Here is a 20,527-nt window from a genome sequence, read left to right as displayed (position 1 = left end):
TTCTCCAAGGCCGCAACCCAGAGAATGGAGGGCGTGCAAGGAGCAGGAGGGAGTTGGCCTGTGCTCTGCTCCCCAGGCCAGCTCTGCTGCAGCGAGGTCCCCTGAGCCCAGTGGGGGCCCCAGGGTGATTGGTGCAGACTGAAGGCCACGGTGTCCCTGCCACCCCGTCCCCACCCCAGTGTGACACAGCACTGCCTAGACTGGAGCTTGGGACAAATGGGGCATGTGCACATGTGAGCACCTGTGTGTATATGTGTGTGCCTGTGTGTGCCAATGTGTGCGTGTGTGGGGTCCACAAGGGTGATGGGCCCGGGGACGATGGGAAGGTTAGTCTGGGGGCCATGCCAGCCCTGCTGGAAACTCCTCCACGCTGGACGGGTCTCCGGAGACAAAGGGGTCATGCTGACCCTCGTGCTGGGCAGATCCTGCTGCCAGGCAGGGTGAGGTCGCAGGGAGATGGCTGGCAGGTGCTGCCAGGTCCAGCATCCCGAGACTTGGTGGCAGGTCCAGCTTTGCCCAGTGCCTCTGGGCCTCTGTGCCCTCAGCGCCGTGCTCCAGGCCTGACACAAACAGCCATGTCCTGGACCTGCTCAGACACCCCCACTTCTCTCTCCGCATCTGGTCAGTCCTGCAAGCAGTGGTGCTCAGGCCCGCTGCTCTGCCCTGGGCCCCCCGGGAGCCTCCAGCTTTGGTTCCCTCCAGAGGCTCTGATGTGAGGTCCTTGGCCCTGGGATTTTTAACCGCCCGGGGGGGTCCAGTGGGAGGCAAGGTGGAGCATCACGGGCCTGCAGTGCGGTCATCAGAGAGGCCTTGGTCTCTGCCAGGACCGGGCCTCATCCGTGCGGTCCTGTTGGTTGGCTGGTGTAGAAACTGTGTTCACAGATGCTGTTGCCACCGTCTGCTTTATGGTAGAATAGTATCTTCTATTCCCCAACTTCTCACTTGTAACCCCACAGTTCTTAGGGGCCGGTCTGTGTGGCTCACCTTCCCAGCTCTCCTGGTGTCTTGCACACAGAGGAAAGTCAAGAAATATTTGTCGATTGCATGAACGAAAGATTAAGTTAGATGTCTGCAGTCAGGCGAATACACCTGTCCCCGTACAGAAGACGTGATTGTGCTTTGAAGTCGGACTGTCTTTGTTTATATCTTGTTTTTGCCATTGACCAGCTATGTGACTTTGGAAGAATTATTTAAATTCTTGGTGCCTCAATTTGATCTGTGAAATGGGAATGATATTGTAGGGACCAGATGAGGCAGCACCTGACAAGAGGGGCTCACAGTGTGGGGCATACAGGAGGCGCTCAATTATTGTTAGTCCCGTCCACCGCTGAGGGAGGATCCCGCTGGACTCGGCACCTCTGGGTGAGGCACTCAGAGGAGACACGGTTGCTCCGGGGCCTATGGGGGCCGTGTCACGGGAGGGAGGTTGAGGAGGACTTTTGTGTACACGGATCATTTCACTCCGACAGGAGCAGTTTGCTATGAGGGGGACAGCAGGCCTTTGTCATAACTGTGCTAAGAAATCACCTTCATAACATCAGTAATAATTCGTCCGAGCCTCTGATTATCCCAGACCAGAAGAAGGCGGATTTCCCGTCATCTCACAGTCGTCTTTGCAGGAGCTAAATTCCGCGGTCTTTGGTGTCTACATTCATAATCCCGCGGTATTTCTGTACCTTCACACACACTTCCATGGGGTCTGTGCATCTACGACACCGTCACGTGCTATTTGTGTATCCACACGCACAATCCCGTGGCATTTGCGGGTCTACACAGCATGAGGGGGGTGACCGTGTCCACTGCTGCGCTCCGCCACCCTGGTCCACACCACTATCTGGTCTCGCTGGATTCTAACCTCCTAAGACTTCCATCCTGCTGTCCTACAGTGTGCTCTCCAAGGGGTCTTTCTCCGTCACCCACGGTGCCGCGCTGCGTCGTTTCTGACCATCAGCTTGTGCGCATGCGCAAGAGTTTTCAGCGCGGTGGGCGGTCCCTTTAGAGCGACTGGGGGTTAACAATTACTCCATTCCTAGGGCTCTGATTCAGTTGGTCTGTTCTGAGCTCAGAACAGTAGTAATTAAGAGACTCTTTAGGAGGTTGTAGGGGCAACCTGGTTTGGGCCCGCAGCTCCTGGGCGTGCGCTTAGCGGGAAGTGCCGCTCGTCCATCTGCAACAAGCCTAAGTGTTGCTTTCGAAGTGGCCGGACACGTCTGACCCATAAGCAGTGAGCGCGGCTTCTGCTCCCACATCCTCTTCAGTGCGAGTTGCTGTCCGACCTTTAAAGATTTGCCCGTGACGTGGGGGTGAAGGGCACGTCGCTGTGCTCGACCACGCTGCCCTGGCACTGGGGGCTGCGTCTTCTCACGTTTACTGGTCGTTCACCTGTCCTCTGTTGTAAGTGCTGCTGATGCCTTTAACTCAAAACCATTTTAAAACTGAATTAATGCCGCTTAAAAGCCGTCTTTTCTTGCTGCCTCAAGGCACTCTGGCCCGTAACCTGCTTCTCTCCAGTCTTTCCCCTCCTTTCCCAGCTGCGGGTTTCACTCAGAACAACCTCAGGGCCGTGGATATGAAAATGAGGGGGTGGGGGCTGCAGGACAGCTCCTGAAGCCACACTGCAGGGGTGCGAGGGGGCCTGCAGCATCCACCCATTCACCGCAGGGAACCGAGTGTCTGCTGTGCGACCCTCTGAGAACAGACAGGCACCTGCACTGCACCCGAGGAGCCTCCTGCCCGAGGCGGGGACACGGACCCACAGCCACTCCGCGGCCGCCAGGAGCTGAGCGCCGCCTCAGCGCGTGGGACACGCGTAGGTCACCCCCAGGCCAGCCTCCCTGCTTCCCTCCCCGGGGCGCCTGACCGCCGGGGCCTGTGGCCAGCTGTGACCGGGCGGCGGGCGCAACTCAGAAATCCAGAGGGACCTTTCCAGGTATGTTCCACCCTAGTCGGGCTCCGTTCCTGCCCACGCACATGCATTCCCTTCCCCGGGGTCTGATTTCCAGGAAAACGGGGAGCGGGAGGAGGGGATCAGGGGGAGGAGGGAGACAGGGCGTGGCCGGAGGCGCAGACAAGGGGCGGGGCTCAGGGGGGCGGGGCTCAGGGGGGCGGGGCTCAGGCGGGTCCTCACAGCCCCGTTGCATCGCACCGACCGTCGCTGTCGCCGGGAGCCGCCGCTGCAGCGCCCCAGGAGTGGCCGGGATGCAGCCCGCGCCCGGACCCCTGGCCCTGCGGGACGCGACAGGTGAGCCCCCAGCATCCTGAGCCCCGATCCTCCCGCAGGTGCGTCCGCCCGCGGGCCGCTGGGGCACAGTCCCTCACGCACACCCTCTCGGGTCCTTTTCTGGATGGGACTTGGCGCCGCTCTCCACCTCTTTCCCGCTGTCTTTCCTCTCGAACGACAGACGCCACCCAAACCGCCCCCGTTTCCCTCTCTTCCACCCTATTTCAGTCTCCAAAAATTTCTCGGAAAAGTTCATTTCAACAGCCGGGTAACGTCCTCCTGCTTGTAAGTGACAGGGTGGTTCCCTCCAGGCGCCCTCCCCACCGACCGCCCCCCGAAATTCATGGACTCCAGAATTCTTGGTTTCTCCAGACAAGCCAGGTGCAGCCTGGAGCCCGCGACCGCCCGGGGTCTGGAGCGGGACAGACTCGGTGCCGGGGGTTTTCCTGAGGGGAAGCCGGCAGGGAGGGTTTTGAAAAGCCAAGAAAAAGTGGTCTGACAGGGAGCGCGGCTCTGATGGCCTCGGCCTGCTGCCCGCTTCACATGGCCCCTGGAAAACCAGGTCCCCCCACAGCCCTGCCTGGACTGACTTTGGAAAGTCTCTTTTAAAACCCAGATTAGTAATGTTTGACTGTTAAATAATAACCCAGGAGTCTGGCTTCTTCCTAAAAGAAACGGTTCGGCGCCCCCAGTCTCTAAGCAAAGCCCTGTGACCACTCTTGGTACAGTCGTGTCGCTTAACCGCGGGGCTGCGTTCAGAGACGTGAGTCGTTGGGCAGTGTCGTCTCTGTGCGAACATCACAGCATTAACTGGCACAAACCCGATGGCACAGCGGGCCACACGCTGGGCTGCCCGGTGCCAACCCTCTAGGACATGGTCGTTGGCTGTGATGAAACGTGATGCGTGTTTTCATCCTCCGGGAAGCGAAACACTTCCTGCGTGTAACAATAGTCACAGCTAGTTGTTATTACTTGTGGTTGTTAACTAGTTATTGTATTAGAATCACTTGATGGTTAAAAGATACCATTTGACTTCGTTTTTTCTTCTTCTGAGGAACTGTAAATTTAAAATAATACTAGGAATTAGTCTCTTATTTAAAAATACTGAAATTAGCTGGGGTGGGATTATGGCATTTTTTTCTTGCATTTCTGTGGTTACCACCTTGGGCAAGTGTTCCATTAAAATCAGAGAAAAGGGGACTGGATGGCCGAGGGGCGTGCTGCTCTGCGTGGCGTATTTCCCTGAGTGCCGCTGTGCCTCCCTGACGGGGTGTCCACATGTGACTCCATCAGCTCATTCTTCTTTCTGGGGCTCCAGCCCTGCTGCCAGGGCGACCACCTTCCTAGCGCCAACCCCATCTCGGTGACACCCCCCTCCTCGCTCTACTGACTGGAGGGAGTGCTGATGGTCAGCACCAGAATCTGCTCCTGTCCTTGCACTTCCTCAACGTGACCGGGTCCCACGGGAGCTGTGGTTCAGCCGCTCCCGCCATGGCCGGGGCTGGGGGCCGGGGCAGGAGGGCTGCAGGCGCCCAGCGGGGTGCCGAGGAGACTGTCTGAGACGTTCTAGGAAGGATGCACCTGGGACAGCCTGGACGTGGGAAAAGCAGCGAGCAGGACACGGGAGCTCCACACGTCAGAACGTCTCCCTCAGTGTCTGGGGTGGAGAAACACGGGTCGGAATAACTGCCACGCGGCCTTAACGCTGTCACCGCTGTGATTAATCTGTCATGCCCGTAGAAACGTGTACAGAGCTTCCGTGTGTATTCTCTCACCACAGTTAGGAGGTGGGTGGAGCGGGTGGTTGTCAGCCCCACTTTACAGATCAGGAAACTGAAGTTCATTCATTCACTCAACACCAGGAGATGTCTCTGTATCCTGGTTTGAGCTGGGCACGGGGATCGAGTGGCAAACAAGACAGATACAGCCCCTACTCTCACAGGTCCTCTTCTGCTGGGCTCAGAGAGGGTGGATGGCTGCCCAAGATCACACAGCAGGCCTGGGGAGGCCCAAAACAGTGTGGGTACAGTCTGTGTAGCTGTCCCAAGACTATAACCCTAAGAGTAGATATTTTAGTTGACAGTCAGGGCACTGTCTTAAGAGCGCTTCAGTTGTAACAACGCACGTGAGAATCTTCCTGCTAACAGGATAGGGTGGAGGGACAGTTTGGTGGTTCTAGGCATCCGCCTCCAACGCGGAACTGGATCCCTCCAACACCTGGTCTGCAAATGCGTGTGTCTTGTGGTGATTATAAAGGTGCCATACCTTCTTTTCTTGAGTTTGTTTCTTGTTTTCTTATTTTTGTGCAATATCCTATATTTATAGAGTATTTAAGATCAGGATTCTTCTTTTTGTCGCTTCTGTCGTACCTGGAGTCAAAACAGGACAGTCCGCGTCAGTAGAATGAGCTTGTGCAGACCCGTCCCTCCCAGCGTCCCGTGCGACTTGCTGGCTGTCTTTCTGGACCCCATGTCAACCTCGGAACCTCCCACAGAAACGCTGACAGAAGGGGCAGCTCGCACTTTCTGCTTTTACCATGTAGCAGTTTCAGGGGAAAGTGGTGAAGTGGCAAAGTTACCTCGAAAACGGTTCATGGGAAGATTTACGTGACCCCACAGGGGATGCGTTTAACTTTTCACTCCGTGGCAGGCCTGTCAGAATGTCACTAACGGATGGGGCAAGGGCTGCCCAAGCGCTGTCAGCCTGGTGGATCCACTCAGATCCCCATTCACCATGCCAGCGTCCCTGAAGGGATGAAGCGGAACAGAGTTGAGAGCCTTAGGGAGCAGGATACGGTCCAGACAGCCCACTTGAGCCCAGACAGGGCCCTGGAAGTCGTGAGCACTTTGAAGCAGATGCTGAGGCATCTGGCTGGTTATTTTGAGCATAATAGACGTGCAGTGCATTAAAATAGGAAAAATAGCAGAACAAAACCCTCTGAGGAGGAGGGCATTTGTCTGATAATTTTCTCAAATACTTAGTCCCATAAAATTTAGTTTTAGGAGGCTTATTGTTCTTAAAACACATTTTAACCCTCAAAAGATAGGAATGGGAACCTAAGGGAAAAAAAAAAAAAAACAGGCAAGGAAGAAGAGAGGAAATTGCACTGATCAAAAGCAGCTAGTTCACCCTCGACAATTCTTACGTGTTCGGCTTCTTTGGCAGGTGTGTGGAGGCGGGCCAGGGCGGTCAGAGGTGGGGAGACCCGTCCTCCGGTCCCGACTGAATGAGCCGGGGAGCTGGACGGCTCTGAAACAAGCTACAGTTGCTACCCCACTACTAGAGGTGTTGTCACCATTAATGTGATTGTTTCATGAACTTCCACAACAACGGTTTCATTAACTTCCAAAATGTAGAAGATATATATAGACATACACAAATATATTTTTTTGTGCAGAAGATTGTCACTGAGCTAACATCTGTGTCCATCTTCCTCTATTTTATGTGGGTCACCGCCACAGCGTGGCTTGACAAGCAGTGTTAGGTCTGCACCCAGGATCTGAACCTGCCAACCCCGGGCTGCGGAAGTGGAGTGTGCGAACTTAACCACTGCACCACCAGGTCAGCCGCCAGAAGACATTTCTAACTTTTGGGTCTGTTTTTTTTTTTTCAATGCACCTACCTTTCTAAAGTCAATCGACCAGAGCAGAATTTCTGCCGTGGGAGGCTGCTCTTTGTTCCCAGGGTGGCGTTGCCATTTCAGTGCCCTAATTCCCCACAGATGTCCCAGCTCTGCTGCCACCATCCCCATAACCGCTGATCTTCTGAATCCTGGGCAGAGCACCTTGTACATATGTCCTTGGTTTCAGGCTTCAAACAAATGCAAAAAAGAAGAGTCGTTGCTGTCTCTGTGTGTGCACTTCTTTGCAAGTAAGATGTAATAGTGAAGGAGGGGAAAGCCCGCTACGGGAGCTCCCAGAGCACGTGCAAATGCCCCGTGTCCTGAGGGATCAATTGTCTGCTTGCACTTGGGCTTTTTCCTGTAGACACTCCTACAAATGGTTCACCCTCAACAATTCTTATATATTTGTAATAAAAAAATACTAGAAAATAGAAATTAAGAGAGCAATTTAAAGCATCCAGATGGAGCCATGCTTACTTCTCCTGCCTGTAGGTGAAGAAGCTCTGGGACTTCTGAGAACTGTTTCCAAAGCGTGTACGAGGCCTGTGGGTTTACCTTCTGTTTTGTGAGGTTAAATTTCACTCCAAAACTTTTACTTTCTCCTTAAAAATATTTTGCCCAGGGGCTGGCCCAGTGGCACAGCAGTTAAGTTTGCACATTCCGCTTCAGCAGCCCGGAGTTCACCAGTTTGGATCCCGGGTGTGGACATGGCACCATTTGGCACGCCATGCTGTGGTAGGTGTCCAACGTATAAAGTAGAGGAAGATGGGCAAGGATGTTAGCTCAGGGACAGTCTTCCTCAGCACAAAGAGGAGGATTGGCAGTAGTTACCTCAGGGCTAATCTTCCTCAAAAAAAAAAAAAAAAAAAAATTTTGCCCTTTTGCCCTGAAATTCCACTTATAGAAATTTATCCTAAAGAATAAGCGAGAGGTGATAGAAAGATTTATATACAAAGTTTATAACATGGTGGTTTTAAATATATATATAGACTTTATTTTTCAGAGCAATGTTAGGTTCACAGCAAAATCGAGGGGGGAAATACAGAGATTCCCATCGACCCTCTGCCCCCCAGGCACAGCCTCCCCCCCAGCCCCAGCCGTCAGCCTGTGTGGTGCTCCATGAACCTCTACTGACACGTCACCCCCAGAGCCCGTGGCTCCACGAGGCCTCGCCTTGGTGGTGGACGTTTCGTGGGTTTGGACAAATGTGTAACATCCCGTATCCGTCATCACAGTGTCAGACAGAGTTGTTCTCTGCCCTGAAAATCTCCTCTGCCCAACCTGTTCATCCCTCTGTCTTGTGTTCGGAAAAATTCTTAGAGTATATTAAGTGAACAAAAATTTTAAAAGATTTAAAAACACGTCTGTCCCAATTTAGGAAAAAATGCTTTAAAAAGTAGATAAGTGCATTGTAAAAAGATGTCGTGGTTGTAGGCCCACCTGCCAATTTTGGGTGATGCGATTACTGTGAACTTTATTTTTTCTTTTGTATTTTTCTGTAGTTTAAAGATGTTCTACAAAAAGTAACTATTGCTTTTATGAGCAGAATAAGAATCACACATTTTTAACATAAAACTTACAGTCTTCTTTTTCCCTGTAAAAATGCCTTCATTACCTGGGTCACACTCCAGGGCCCGGCCCAGGTGGTTTGAGCTCAGAAGTCCAGCGAGCGGAGTGGGAGGAGAGACCCTGGGGCAGCTGAGGGTCAGGTGTGGGCGGGAGGAGGAGCTGCGGCCAAGGAGGGGACGCAGACGGGAGGTGATCTGAGGATGCTGGGCTGGAGGGGCTCAGGGTCGTTTTCTTGGGGGCTGGCACATATGCCGCTGCTCCTCCACGCCCAGGGCAGACATCGTTAATCGATCCGGGCACCTCTCGGATCCCCTGGTGGGACTCCCCTCTAGTGGGGCTTCCCCACCATCTGGACACTACAGCAGGAAGGGAGGTGACGGCCTGACGGTGGCCTGGGCATGGGGCCACACAGGTTAGCATTCGGCCAGTGCCCTCAGGACAGAGCTGTGGGCTGCGGGGTGGCTGGTGTGTGGCTGGACGTGGGTGGGAAGGGTCACTGGAGAACATGTGCTGAGTTTAGAAACATCAGGAGATGGTGCAGAACCACGTCTGAGCCACGTGGCCTCTGGCGTGGTCATGGGCAGTCAGTGCTGTCTCTATGCTCCTGTGCTCTGTCCACTCGTGCGTCCACTCTCGGGTCCTCTCTTGGGTCCACTCGTTGCTCAGCCCCTCAACGCCTATTCTGCAGAAGCTACAGCGGTGGGACTCGGAGCCCACCACCAGGGCATGTCCATGAGGCGTAAATGCGGGAGGTGCTCCTCGGTGGGTGGCAGGTGGCCGGCCCCTGGGGCTGCAGCCACATGACTTGGTTATTGGGCTGGGGTGGCCCTTTGCAGCAAGGGCCGCGAGGGGCCTGGGGGCCTGGCTTTGCCTCTGCTCTTGCTGCGGGTGTCCTGCCCACGGCCAGTGGCCTCCTTGCTCTTCCCCGTGTGGCTGGGCTGCCAGGCTGCTCCGTCCTCAGGCGTGAGCCTTCGGAGCAGGTTGTGTTCGGTCCATCCTTGTCCCTCTAGTTTGCTGTGGACACAGCAGCCGCTCCTCCTGCTGCAGGAGTCAGGAAAACCCAGAGCGCCACCATCCCTCTCGAAGCCAGCCACAGCGCCGCCTCCCGGGGCACAGGGGGGCAGGCAGGAGAACCCGCCCCTGCGGACGCTGAAATACACCTCCTTTTTAGGGAGGCAGAGAGGGGCGCGTAACCAAGACGGTCGGCTGCTGGTCGGAGCCAGTGGCTTATGATCTTCGTGAGTGAGTTGATCTCGTCCTCCAGGGTGAGGGTCACAGTTGCTTTAGGACGAGATTCTCCAGGAGGGTCCTCCGAGGATCTGGAGGTGCCGGGGAAGGAGAGTGGGCCTGTCGGTGTTCTTTTGGCCTCCGGATGAAGCGTCCTTCCCGAGACCACGTCCCTGACGTCACTGGGTAAGAACCGTGTCCTCACGTCAGCCAGTCCTTCTGAGTTTGCACCTGATTTGTGGTTTTGTGTCCCTTATTTCTGAGGGTGTGACAATCCCGTTCTTGAGGTTGTGCCCTTGACTGGCCATCAAGCTTTGCGATGGGACGGCAGAAGTGCGAGTCCACAGGCGCAGGCCTCCTGGAGCGTGAAAATTATGCCTGCCCCGAGTCAGGAGGCCACTGCGCCAGCGTTGTGATCAAGTGTGCGGCTGCCTCCCTGTTACACACCCAGACACACACTCACACTCACACACAGACACACTCGCAAACTCACACTCTCACTCTCACACACTCACAGACACACACAGATACACACTTGCACAGACACACTCACACTCACAAAGATACACACTCACTCACACACACGCTCTGTGGATTTTAGACACGTTGGCATAGGAAGAAGCACCGTGTTTCCCTTTCGTCTCCCGTTTTGCTTTGGACTCATGGGAACCAAGAGGGTTAAGCTTCCCAAACAAGACCCAGCAGCCTGGCTGGCTTGGCCTGGAGGCCCTCGTCCTGCCCTCCGCTGTCTGCCTCCGCGTGCACTTGCTGGTGACAGGTCGGGGCAGGTGTGTCTGAGAGCGAATGGCTGTCTTCGAGAGGCTGCCCTGCCTTCCCCAGACACGCTGTGGGGCGGGAAGTAGGTCAGCGCACACCCAGAGGTCGAGACCTGAGGGAGGAAACGCGGGCGATGGGAAGCTCCCCTTTCCTGTGTCTTCCTTGAGCTCTGCCGCAGTTAGAATTGGGTTTGGGTGTGGATTCCCGGACATCCAGAGTAGTGGCTTAGAACCCAGAGGTTTATCCTGTTACCTCATCAGTGTGGAGGTGGGTGAGCAGGGCTGCCTTTCTGCTCTGTCATTCTGCCTGTGGCTTCCATTCTCAAGGATCCCTCATGGTCCAGAACAGCTGCTGTGGCCCTGCTTTCTGTCCATGTTCCAGGTAACAGGAAGAATGAAGAGAGAAAGGCAAGGGGACAGCTCCTTTAGAAGATTTCCCTTAGGTCCTGCCCACCGTCCTTTGCTTGGATGGATAAGTAATCACGCAGCTGGAACAGAGGCTGGACAATGCCATGCTTGGCTGGGCACATCTCCACATCACATACAGGGTCCTGTTCACAGGGCAGAGGGAAGGGCACACCTGGGGGCTATGGTGGCCTCCAGCACACTTCCTGCTTTCTTTCTGCCCCCTCCCCGTTCAATCCTTCACCCTTTGGGCTGAGCTAGACGCCGGAGATGGAAGACGAGGCGCCCTCCGGGCCCCTGGGGTGACAGCTGTGTGTGGACAGGCTGCAGGCCACATTCATGGGGCAGAGCGCGCCAGGTGCTGGCTGCCTGGAGGGACGCGAGTGCGCTGGGCCTGGTCAGGCTGAGCTGGAGGTCTTGCTCCAGCCTCAGAACGGGCTGGTGTCCAGGCTTGGGACTCGGCTGGGGCCCAGGCGAGGCGCTTGGAGTGGCAGCCGGCTGGGCAGATGCTCAGGAAGGGGTCGGCCTGAATTGGCCATGGGGTTGCCTGCCAGGGTGAAGGCCTTCGGGCCCTGCGGCCTGGGGAGGAGGAGGGCGCTGGAAGGGAGCTGGTGTCTGTGGTGAACCAACTGTGTGGGCAGCATCAGGTTCGGGAGCAGGACAGACCCCAGCCGCCCTCGTGGGCTCATCGTCAGCGAATGATGTCGGGGAGTGTCAAGTGGTGAGAGTGGGCAGGCCCCGGCCCCTCTGGGAGTGGGGGTGGCAGGAGCGGGGAGCAGGACAGACCCCAGCTGCCCTCGTGGGCTCATCGTCGGGGGATGATGTTGGGGAGTGTCGTGTGGTGAGAGTGGCCAGGCCCCGGCCCCTCTGGGCAGTGGGGGCGGCAGGGGCAGGGCTCCCGCGTCTGCCCCGGGCAGGTACAGGGAGCGCGGACGCGGGCAGCTGTGCAGGTGAGACATGCAGGGTCAGTGCTGTTCGGGACATGGCGTCAAGGGCCCGGCAGAGACCCTGTGAGGCCCGAGGGGCGGCAAGGGTGCCTCCCAGACCCTGCTCCGAGAACCGGGGCGGCTGAAAAGAAAGAAGTCGTGGGCGTGGGGGTCGGGGGCTTCCAGAGGCTGGTTCGGGGCACCCGAGGGGGCCCTGGTACAGGAGGGAGCAGCGGGCTGGTCCCAGGCTCCCGGGATGTGGCAGCGGTGAGACCTCCCAGAGCTCAGAGGGAAGAGCTGACCCTCGGTGCGTCACATGGGACCCCTTCTCTGAGCCTGTCCCCTGACTAACGGTGCCCCGTCTGCCCTCCTCTCAGAAGCGTTTGCTAGAAGAAAGAAGACTTCCCTTTGGTTTGTGGGGTCTCTGTTGGTGGTGTCCGTCCTCATCCTGACCATCGGCCTCGCCGCCACCACCAGGACGGAGAACGTGACCGTGGGGGGCTACTACCCAGGAATCATCGTGAGTCCCGCGTCCCCGGGGTCTGCGGGGCTGGGGGCGGGCTCCACAGAGTGCTGTGTGGTGGTGACACAGCTCCAGCCCCACGGAGCTGGGCTCTGGGGCCTGGAAACTTGCATTGGTGGTTGTGGGCAGCAGAGTAGTGACCCCAAAGGCGTCCGTGCCCTACTCCATGGGACTCGTGAATGGGGTGGGCTGCACCAAAAAGGGGCTGAGCTTTGCCAGTCTGCCTCAGGAGGGCGTGGTGGTCATCCCGCACCATCCAGGTGGCCCAGTGTGAGCACAGGGTCCTTACCTGTGGAGGAGGGGGCAGGGAGGGGTCGAGCCTTGATGGGAGAGGTGTCGACGGTGGAGGAAGGGCCCAGAGCCAAGGGGTGCGGCCCCTTGGATGCGGGAAAGGCCCGGCCTACATCCTCCCCCAGCCTCCGAGGGAACCAGCGCTCCATACCTGGGCTTTAGTCCCGTGGGACCGAGCTGACCAGACTGACCCTCGGGAAACGGACGTGTGGCTTTACGAGCCACCTGCCGCCGAGCTTGATGGACGATGGCGTTTGTAATGTGGTTGTGTAGGATGGCAGGGGCCGGCCTGAGCCACTCCTGATTCCAGATTCTGGACAGCGGTGCCACCTGCTAAATCCATGACAGCTCATTTGACCTGGCGAGAAGCAGTCACCCAAATCCAGAATTATCTAGAAGACTTTTTGACGTATGAATTCACGTTCACTGTTGTCAGCAATAACGTCTGCTCCGGTGTCCACTTTGCACACAGGGAGAGTCTGTGAAATTGCCTTTGATCAGCTACAATGCCCTTAAAATGCACCGAACCCTGAGTTGCTGTGTCATGAAGAGCTAAACCAAGATTTTTTTCAAAAATGAAGCTTATTTAATCAATTACTCCCACTAAGAGTGTTATCAAGACTAGTAATGATGTTGATAACATTTTTAGCAAGGACGAAAAAGGTTTTGGCACTCAATATTTAAAAATATTTTACAAATATTTTTCATTTCATCTTCATATTATCTTTTATTTTGTCTTCTGTTTGTGCTTTATAAATCTGCATTACCTACCAGTATATAATTCACGAGTAAACATACATAGATAGTGTTTATGCAGAAAGTTTCACCAGTGGAACCTCACGTTGAGGACCCCGCTTTTCTGCGGTGTGTCCTGGACGGGAAGGGAGCCTGGAATATGGGGAGCTGGTGGCTGGGGACACGTCCCCGAAATTACCTCAAAGGATCACGATGCGTCTCGAGTGGTAGTTTTTTTGCTTGTTCTTAAGCTCCACTCACTCGGGGTTTCATCTCGAGATCGTATTCAGACCCTCCTGATGCTGTCAGCACCCAGCTCGGTAAGGATGCTGGTTCCGGGCGATGCCTGATGGAGTGAGTGCAGCCCGGGCGGCTCTGAGAGGAGCTGTGGATGCAGCGTGAATCCACTAGAGAAATGTGGACAGAAGTCGTTCTGCGGAGACCCCGCGCCAACCTGCAGACACAGGAGAGAACCGGTCTCAGGAGGAACCCGCGTCCCACATCGCATCTCTTCCTTCTGGGGGCCGGGAGCTCTGGCTCTCGAGGAGCAAGAGGACTGATTCTCAGGAGCCCCAGGCTGCCTGTCTGCCTGCCCACCTGAGCCAAGCGCCGTCCTCGAGCGGGCCAGTGAGTCCGGGGGTGACGGGCAGCTCTTCTGAAATGTCTTCACTTCCAGTTTCCCAGGGTCTTACCTGAGGAGTCGTTCTCTGACGCTGGGCCTGCAGACAGGCCTGGGGAGCGATCGGGGGGCCTCACACCTGAGGAGCAGACGCAAGAGAGGGGCCCTGAGTGGTCGACTTACTGTGAGGATGTTGTCCTCCATGCCGGGGAGGGGGCATCTGGACTCGATTTTCCTGTAACCAGAGTAAAACCGACGTGAGAGTTAAAGTGTGGACACAGAGAGGAGATGGGTCGTATTTCAGCGGCTTCTGTTCCAGCTGCGGCTCTGATGAAGCCGAGAAGCCACCCTGCCAGGCGAGGTCCTGGCTGCCACTTAGTGGTCACCCTTGCGCAGTGGGAATGGCAGCCTTGCCGGTGAGAAGGTGTTTGGGGTGGGAGGCTCCCACACATTGTTTACTGTGGTGGGTCAGCCGCCAGCCGTGCTAACCGAGCGCTTTCTCCCTTGTTTTCTCTCTGGTGTCAGCTCGGCTTCGGATCGTTCTTGGGAATGATTGGCATCAACCTGGTGGAGAATAGACGGCAAATGGTAAGAACACACAGTGTGTCTTTCAAGTGTGGAGTGGTGGGGAGTGTTGCCCTCAACAGAGGATGTTCCAGCTGTAGCTGGTGTTCCTGGGAGAGCCCCCACCTCAATCTGGCAGCCTACAGGATCAGCACCAAGGTGCCCCAGGCTGTGCACTGTGCAACCCTGGACTCAGGGCTTAGTGGGTGTCGTTCACATCCTAGTCTAAGTGGCACTGCTAGAGTTGTAGGGTACATCTACAACCTCATACTGTGGTCCCAGCAGCTCAGGTTGTGGCACGGGAAGTTCAGGGTGTGGGGTGGGTTGGGGTGGTTGGCAGATTAAATTAACTCATGGTGTGTAAAGTTCAGAGAGACACATGTGAATGAGCATCTCTCCTTTTGAGTCGACAGTCCCAGCGTCTGCCCTTCCCTTTGGGATAAGGTGGTGTGTGGGCTTCCCCAGACTGGGGGAAGTGGTGAATGGAAAGCAGGAGGAACCGCGGCTCAGACGGTCTCTGTGGAGTGGACTTTGGATGCCGCCTGTCCGTGAACGCTTGCTTGTGTATGAACGGCAACTAGGTCCATTTCACAAACCCGATGTCTTTATTGATCACCTCAACTGGGAACCTGTTTGTTGGCGCACTGCTTTTGGGAAGAGAGCTGTAAGAATAATAGTTAATTTTGCCAATTCACTGGACAGCCAGTGTTGAGTTTTGAGAGTGGTGTTCAGGGGGATGCGGGTCGGGCCGTGTGGCTGTTTCTGTCTCATCCCCAAATTACTGTGTCAGACTGTGCTGGCGTTTTCACGGCCCCTGCACTGGCTGTCGTCCTGTTGTCTCACCACGTTCAATGTGGCCTGCCCTGGGCCATCATGGGTGTGTGAGACAGTGATGGGACCCATCACCCCATGTGTCCCTGTTCCCTGGCTGACAGGACGGTCAGACGGCTCAGCCATGGTGTCTCGTCATAACCCACGTGGGATGAGAGAATGGACCCCTGGGCAGAGGAGCGGCTGAGAGGGTGGGAGGGCCCGGGTGGGAGGGCCCTGGGGCTGGGGAAGGGGGATAGTCAAAGAGACTGGGATTCGGGTGGAAAAAAGTGTTTTGCCCTAAATATTGGGAGGCAATGGGGCGTCTTTCCCTCCTCGAGTCTCCTGGCAGCGCAGAGGTGGGCTGGCTCTGGGCTTTTCCTCTGGGTCCCACCCGGCTTATCCTTCTCGGCTTTGCCTGGATCACAGGAAAGAGGGGCCTGGGAGGGCACCGTCTCGGGCCCTGGGAGCCCTGCCCCCCCCTCACTGAATCTCCTCCAGGAAGGAGGTGAGTGGGGCTGAGTTGAAAATGAATGGAAGCCCTCGCTCCTGTGTCTGCTGCGGGGCCTTCACACATCCCCGCAAGGCTGCTTCTGTGCGCTGATCACTTGCGTGGTGCTGAAGAATCTTCACTGGGGACACGCATTTCCTTCCATGCCTTTTATCAGTGCCGTGGAGTCGATTCTGCCTCCTAGTGCCCCGTGGGCAGCAGAGGAACCTCGGCCAGGTCTGTCTGCGCCATCCCCCGCCTTCCTGCGCCCTGTCAGACGACACTCCGCTGCTCTGCACAGGGGTTTGTGGCCCATTTTTCCAGAAGTGGGTGGCCAGGTCCTCCTTCCTGGTCTGTCTTGTTCTGGAAACTCCGCTGAAACCCGTCTCCCAGGGGTGACCCCGCTGGTATCCGAAATCCCGGTGGCAGAGCTCTCAGCATCACAGCCACACGCAGCCGCCACAGTGTGACAATGACAGACGGTGGTGTGGGTCACCAGGAAAGGACCTGGGCTGCAGCCGTGAGAGCGCCAGATCTTAACCGCTACAGCACAGGGCCGGCCCCTTCCACGCTTAAACGCATTGCAGTGTAACTACCCGGAGAGACAGGAGGTTTGACGCTGCACTGAGGTGTGAGAGCTGAACCTGTTTCCTCAGGAAAAGCTGGTGTTGGAGGGAGGGGCTCCCTGTTGGTGGAGGAGCAGCTGGAACCGCGCTTGTGGAGGGACGTTCCTGCGGCTCCCGCTCCCTCTCGCTCCCTGGTCCTGTCCTGGCCCCCGTGCTCCTGCCCCCCTGCCTAGGTGTCACCGGGCGTCCCTGTGCACCCCACCGAGGGATCGCACATGCTCCTGCCTTCCAGGAGGGTTGCGGGCCCTGCCCGAGGTGGCGCTCAGCACCTTAGGCCACAGCTTGAGGGGCTCCCGAGAGCTTGTCTACATGATTTCCCCAAAGGGCAGGCCGGTGGGAAGCCGGGGGTGCGGCCGTGTGCCGGGTGGCACGTGGGCTGCACGGTCTTGGGAACTGTGGACCTGATCCGGTCCTGGGATGCCTGTTTCTTTCCCCCTTTATAAACACCTGTGTTGAGATATAATCCACATACCATATAACTCACTGTTTAATGTGTAGAACTCAATGGATTTTAGTATATCCATAAACAGGAGCAACCATTCAAGACATTTTCCCTGCCTTGATGGGAAGCCTGTACCTGGCAGCTGTCAGCCCTCTGTCCCCACCTCCAGCCCCAGGCAGCTTCATCTGCTTCTGTCTGGGGACCCCTATGCGGGACTCTCACTTGAATAGACTCACACACCACGGGGTCCTTTGTGTCTGGCTTCTTGCACTGAGCCGATGCTTTCAAGGTTCGTCCGGGTCATAGTGTGTGTCAGTGCTTCATTCCTTCTTACGGCTGAGCCGCTTCCGTCGCGTGGGTGTTCATCCTTCGTCAGCCGATGGCGTTAGAGCTGTCGCCACTTTTGGCTGTTGCGATGCTGCTGCTCTGAACATCTGGGTCCAAGTTTCTGTGGACGTGTTGTCGTTGCTCTAAGGTAGGTCTCCAGGAGTGGAGGCGCTGGGTCATGTGTAACCACGTTTAATCGTTTGAGGATTGTCAGACTGTTTTCAAAGTGACCGCTCCATTTTACATTCTCACCAGCAGTGGTGAGGGCTCCAGCTTCTCCACATCCTCGCTGACTCTTGTTGTCACCTGTGTTTTTATTTGGCCATCCTTGTGGGTGTGGAGTGGTGTCTCCTTGTGGGTTTGATTTGTATTTCCTTGTCAACTAATGATGTGGAGGACTCGTGCTAACTGGCCTTTGGTGTATCTTTTTTTGGAGAAATGTCCATTCGCCCTTTTTTTTTCTAGGAAGATTAGCCCTGAGCTAACTGCTGCCAATCCTCCTCTTTTTGCTGAGGAAGACTGGCCCTGAGCTAACATCAGTGCCCATCTTCCTCTACTTTATATGTGGGACGCCTACCACAGTGTGGCTTACCAAGCAGTGCCATGTCTGCACCCGGGATTCAAACCAGCAAACCCCGGGCCACCAAAGTGGAACGTACGCACTTAACCACTGCACCACCAGGCCAGCCCCCTGCCTATTTTTAAATTGAGTGACTTTTTTTGTTGTTGAGTTGTCAGAATCCTTTATGTATTCTAGACGCAAGTCCTTAGCAGACACGTGATTTACCAATCCTTTCTCCCATTCTGTGCGTTGTCTTTTCACCCTTTCGATGGTGTCCTTGTGGAACAAAAGTTTTCAGTTTTGACGAAGCCCAATTTGTCTATGTTTTATTTTGTTGCTTGTGACTTTGGTGCCATTTCCAAGAATTCCACACCAATTCCAAGGTCATGAAGATTTGCCCCTATGTTTTCTCAGAGTTTTGTCACATTTAAGTCTTTGGTCTGTTTTGAGTTAGTTTCTGTATACAGTGTGAGGTAGGGGTCCACATTCGATCCTTTCATGTGGCTACTCGGTTGTCCAGCAAAATTTGGGGAAAAGCCTGTCCTACCCCCGTGAGTGGCCTTGACGCCTTTCCTGATAATCACTCGGCCGTGGGTGTGTGTGTTTATGTTTGGATTCTCAATCCTGTTCTGTTGATCTATGAGTCTGTCTTTGTGCCCGAACATGCCGTCTTGCTTACTGTTGCTTTGTAGTAAGTTTGAAATCTGGACACGAGTCCTTCTACTGTGTCCCTCTTTTTCAGGATTGTTTTGGTTATTCTGTTTCCTTGCGATTCAATGTAAGTTTTAGAATCAGCTCATCGATTTCTACAAAGACGTCAGCTGGGCTTCTGATAGAGACGGTGCCGAATCCTCAGATCCGTTTAGGGAGTGCCGCCATCTTAACAACGTTAAGTATCTTGACCCATGACCATGGGATACTTTTCCACTTTTTAAAGCCTTCTTTCATTTCTTTCAACAACGTTTTGTTATTTTAAGAGTCTAAGTTTGGCACTTCTTTTGTTAAATTTGTTCTTAAGTATTTTATTCTTTTTGAGGCTATTGTGAATAGAATTGTTTTCTTAACTTCATTTTTGGATTGTTCACTGCAAGTTATAAAAATACAATTGATTTTTCTATGTTGATCTTTTTTTTTTAATGGGATTTTTTTTTAAAGTATGCTTTTTTTTTTTGGTGAGGAAGTCTGGCTGTGCGCTCACATCTGTTGCCAATCTTCCTCTTCTTTTTTTTTTCTCCTCAAAGCCCCAGGACATGGTTGTACATTCTAGTTGTAGGTCCCTCTGGCTGCTATGTGGGCCCTGCCTCAGTGTGGCCTGACAAGTGGTGCCGTGGCGGCGCCCAGGATCCGAACTGGTGAACCCTCAGGCTGTGTAAGAGGAGTGCGCGAACTTAACCACTTGGCCACGGGGCTGCCCCTCTGTGTTGATCTTGTATCTGCAGCCCTGTTGAACTCATCCATTAGTTCTGATGGTTTTTAGTGGCTTCTTAGGGTTTTCCACCCATGAGATAGTGTCGTCTGGAAACAGGGGTAGTGTTTCTTCTTCCTCTCCTGTCTGGATGCTGGAGGTCCGCTTCCATGGCTTAAGTAAAAGAAACGTGGGCCTTAGAATCGGAGGATCAAAGTGCGGAGGCGACAGCAGCTCCAGAGCGGTGTGGGCCAGCCCCCCAGGAAGCTCCCCTGCCCGCCAGGAGGGGCAGGACCCCCCGCCCCTCGGACCAGAGCCTTCTGACTGGAGTTGTCTGTGATGACTGTGGGGTTGTTTCCGCCCCTTCAGGGGAGGCGATCTTCCAGGCTAACTTTCTGTGATAAACGTTTATTTCGCTGCCTAACATTTAATTTAGTATTTATGAAAGCTGGAGCCTGTGTCCAGCATTTGTAGCTGTGTGGTCTGGGGGAGCTCACTTGGCCATTCTGAACCTCAGTGTCTTCATTGTCTGGGTCGTTGGGAGCGTCAGAGTTAACGAATGTGAGAATATCCAGCATGATGCTGGCCCCTGACAGGCATTCAGAGAGTGGAAGCCGTTGTCACGTCTTATATGTATTTACATCACCGTATTTAAGCACACGGGTCAGTCAGAGCTTTCGAGTTGTTTCAAAAGGAGACGATTGCAAGCTGAGAAAATGTCAGCTGAAGAGGGAACGCTTGTGTTTCAAGTGCCTCCAGATGTATAGGAATGCTTTCTTTTCTCTTGATTTCTGTTTAACTTTACGTACAGAATTTAAACGTATACACAAGTAGACAGAATGGCATAACGGCCCCTCTGGGTCCCTCAGCAGCAGCATCAGCTGCCGACTCACGGTCAGTCTGGGTTCATCTCCATCTATTTCTTCCTTTCCTGTGTTATTTTGAAACAAGTCCCAGACATGGTATCATTTTGTCTGTAAATATTTCCCTCTGTTCAGTTGAAGGGGTGGAATCTAATCATCAGATGTGGCGTCACCATTATCTCCACCTGTTACCATGTTACTCCCCAGTGACATCTGAAGAATGCCCCAAATTGAGTCAGCTTCTGCTATTTTTCCATCGATGACTGAGTTCTTGCTTTCTCCTCACCCAACAGACACAGGAATCATTGATTTCCTAATGGCTCTGTAGTCCTGATGGTCCAGAGGCCGGAGAGGGGAAGGTGAGGGCCAAGACGTCTGTCAACTGCCAATGCCCCGCCCTGTGCATGTGCGCACACACGGACACACGGACACGCACAGAGAGAGAGAGAGACATACACACAGACAGACACACACAGAGACACAGACATACACACACAGAGAGACACACACACACAGACAGACACA

At 54.7% G+C, this 20,527-nt stretch overlaps 1 protein-coding gene across 2 annotated transcripts in view; it reads left to right on the top strand.

The window, feature by feature from the left end:
• Positions 1 to 3,122: 3,122 nt before the first annotated feature.
• TMEM255B (transmembrane protein 255B) overlaps positions 3,123 to 20,527 on the top strand; it is a 46,457-nt gene continuing 29,052 nt past the window's right edge. Inside the window, exons 1-3 of one of the 2 annotated variants that reach the window (XM_046663797.1) lie at positions 3,123 to 3,241; positions 12,123 to 12,265; positions 14,439 to 14,501. In XM_046663797.1, the coding sequence (XP_046519753.1) occupies positions 3,199 to 3,241; positions 12,123 to 12,265; positions 14,439 to 14,501 (249 nt within the window). In that variant the 5' untranslated portion in view covers positions 3,123 to 3,198. Of the gene's footprint in view, positions 3,242 to 12,027; positions 12,266 to 14,232; positions 14,330 to 14,438; positions 14,502 to 20,527 lie in introns of those variants that run through there. The other variant, XM_046663798.1, reaches the window with a different exon arrangement.

This window comes from Equus quagga, chromosome 6 (assembly GCF_021613505.1).
Source record: "Equus quagga isolate Etosha38 chromosome 6, UCLA_HA_Equagga_1.0, whole genome shotgun sequence".
Lineage (NCBI taxonomy): Eukaryota > Metazoa > Chordata > Mammalia > Perissodactyla > Equidae > Equus > Equus quagga.
This window is presented reverse-complemented; position numbering and strand designations above follow the sequence as displayed.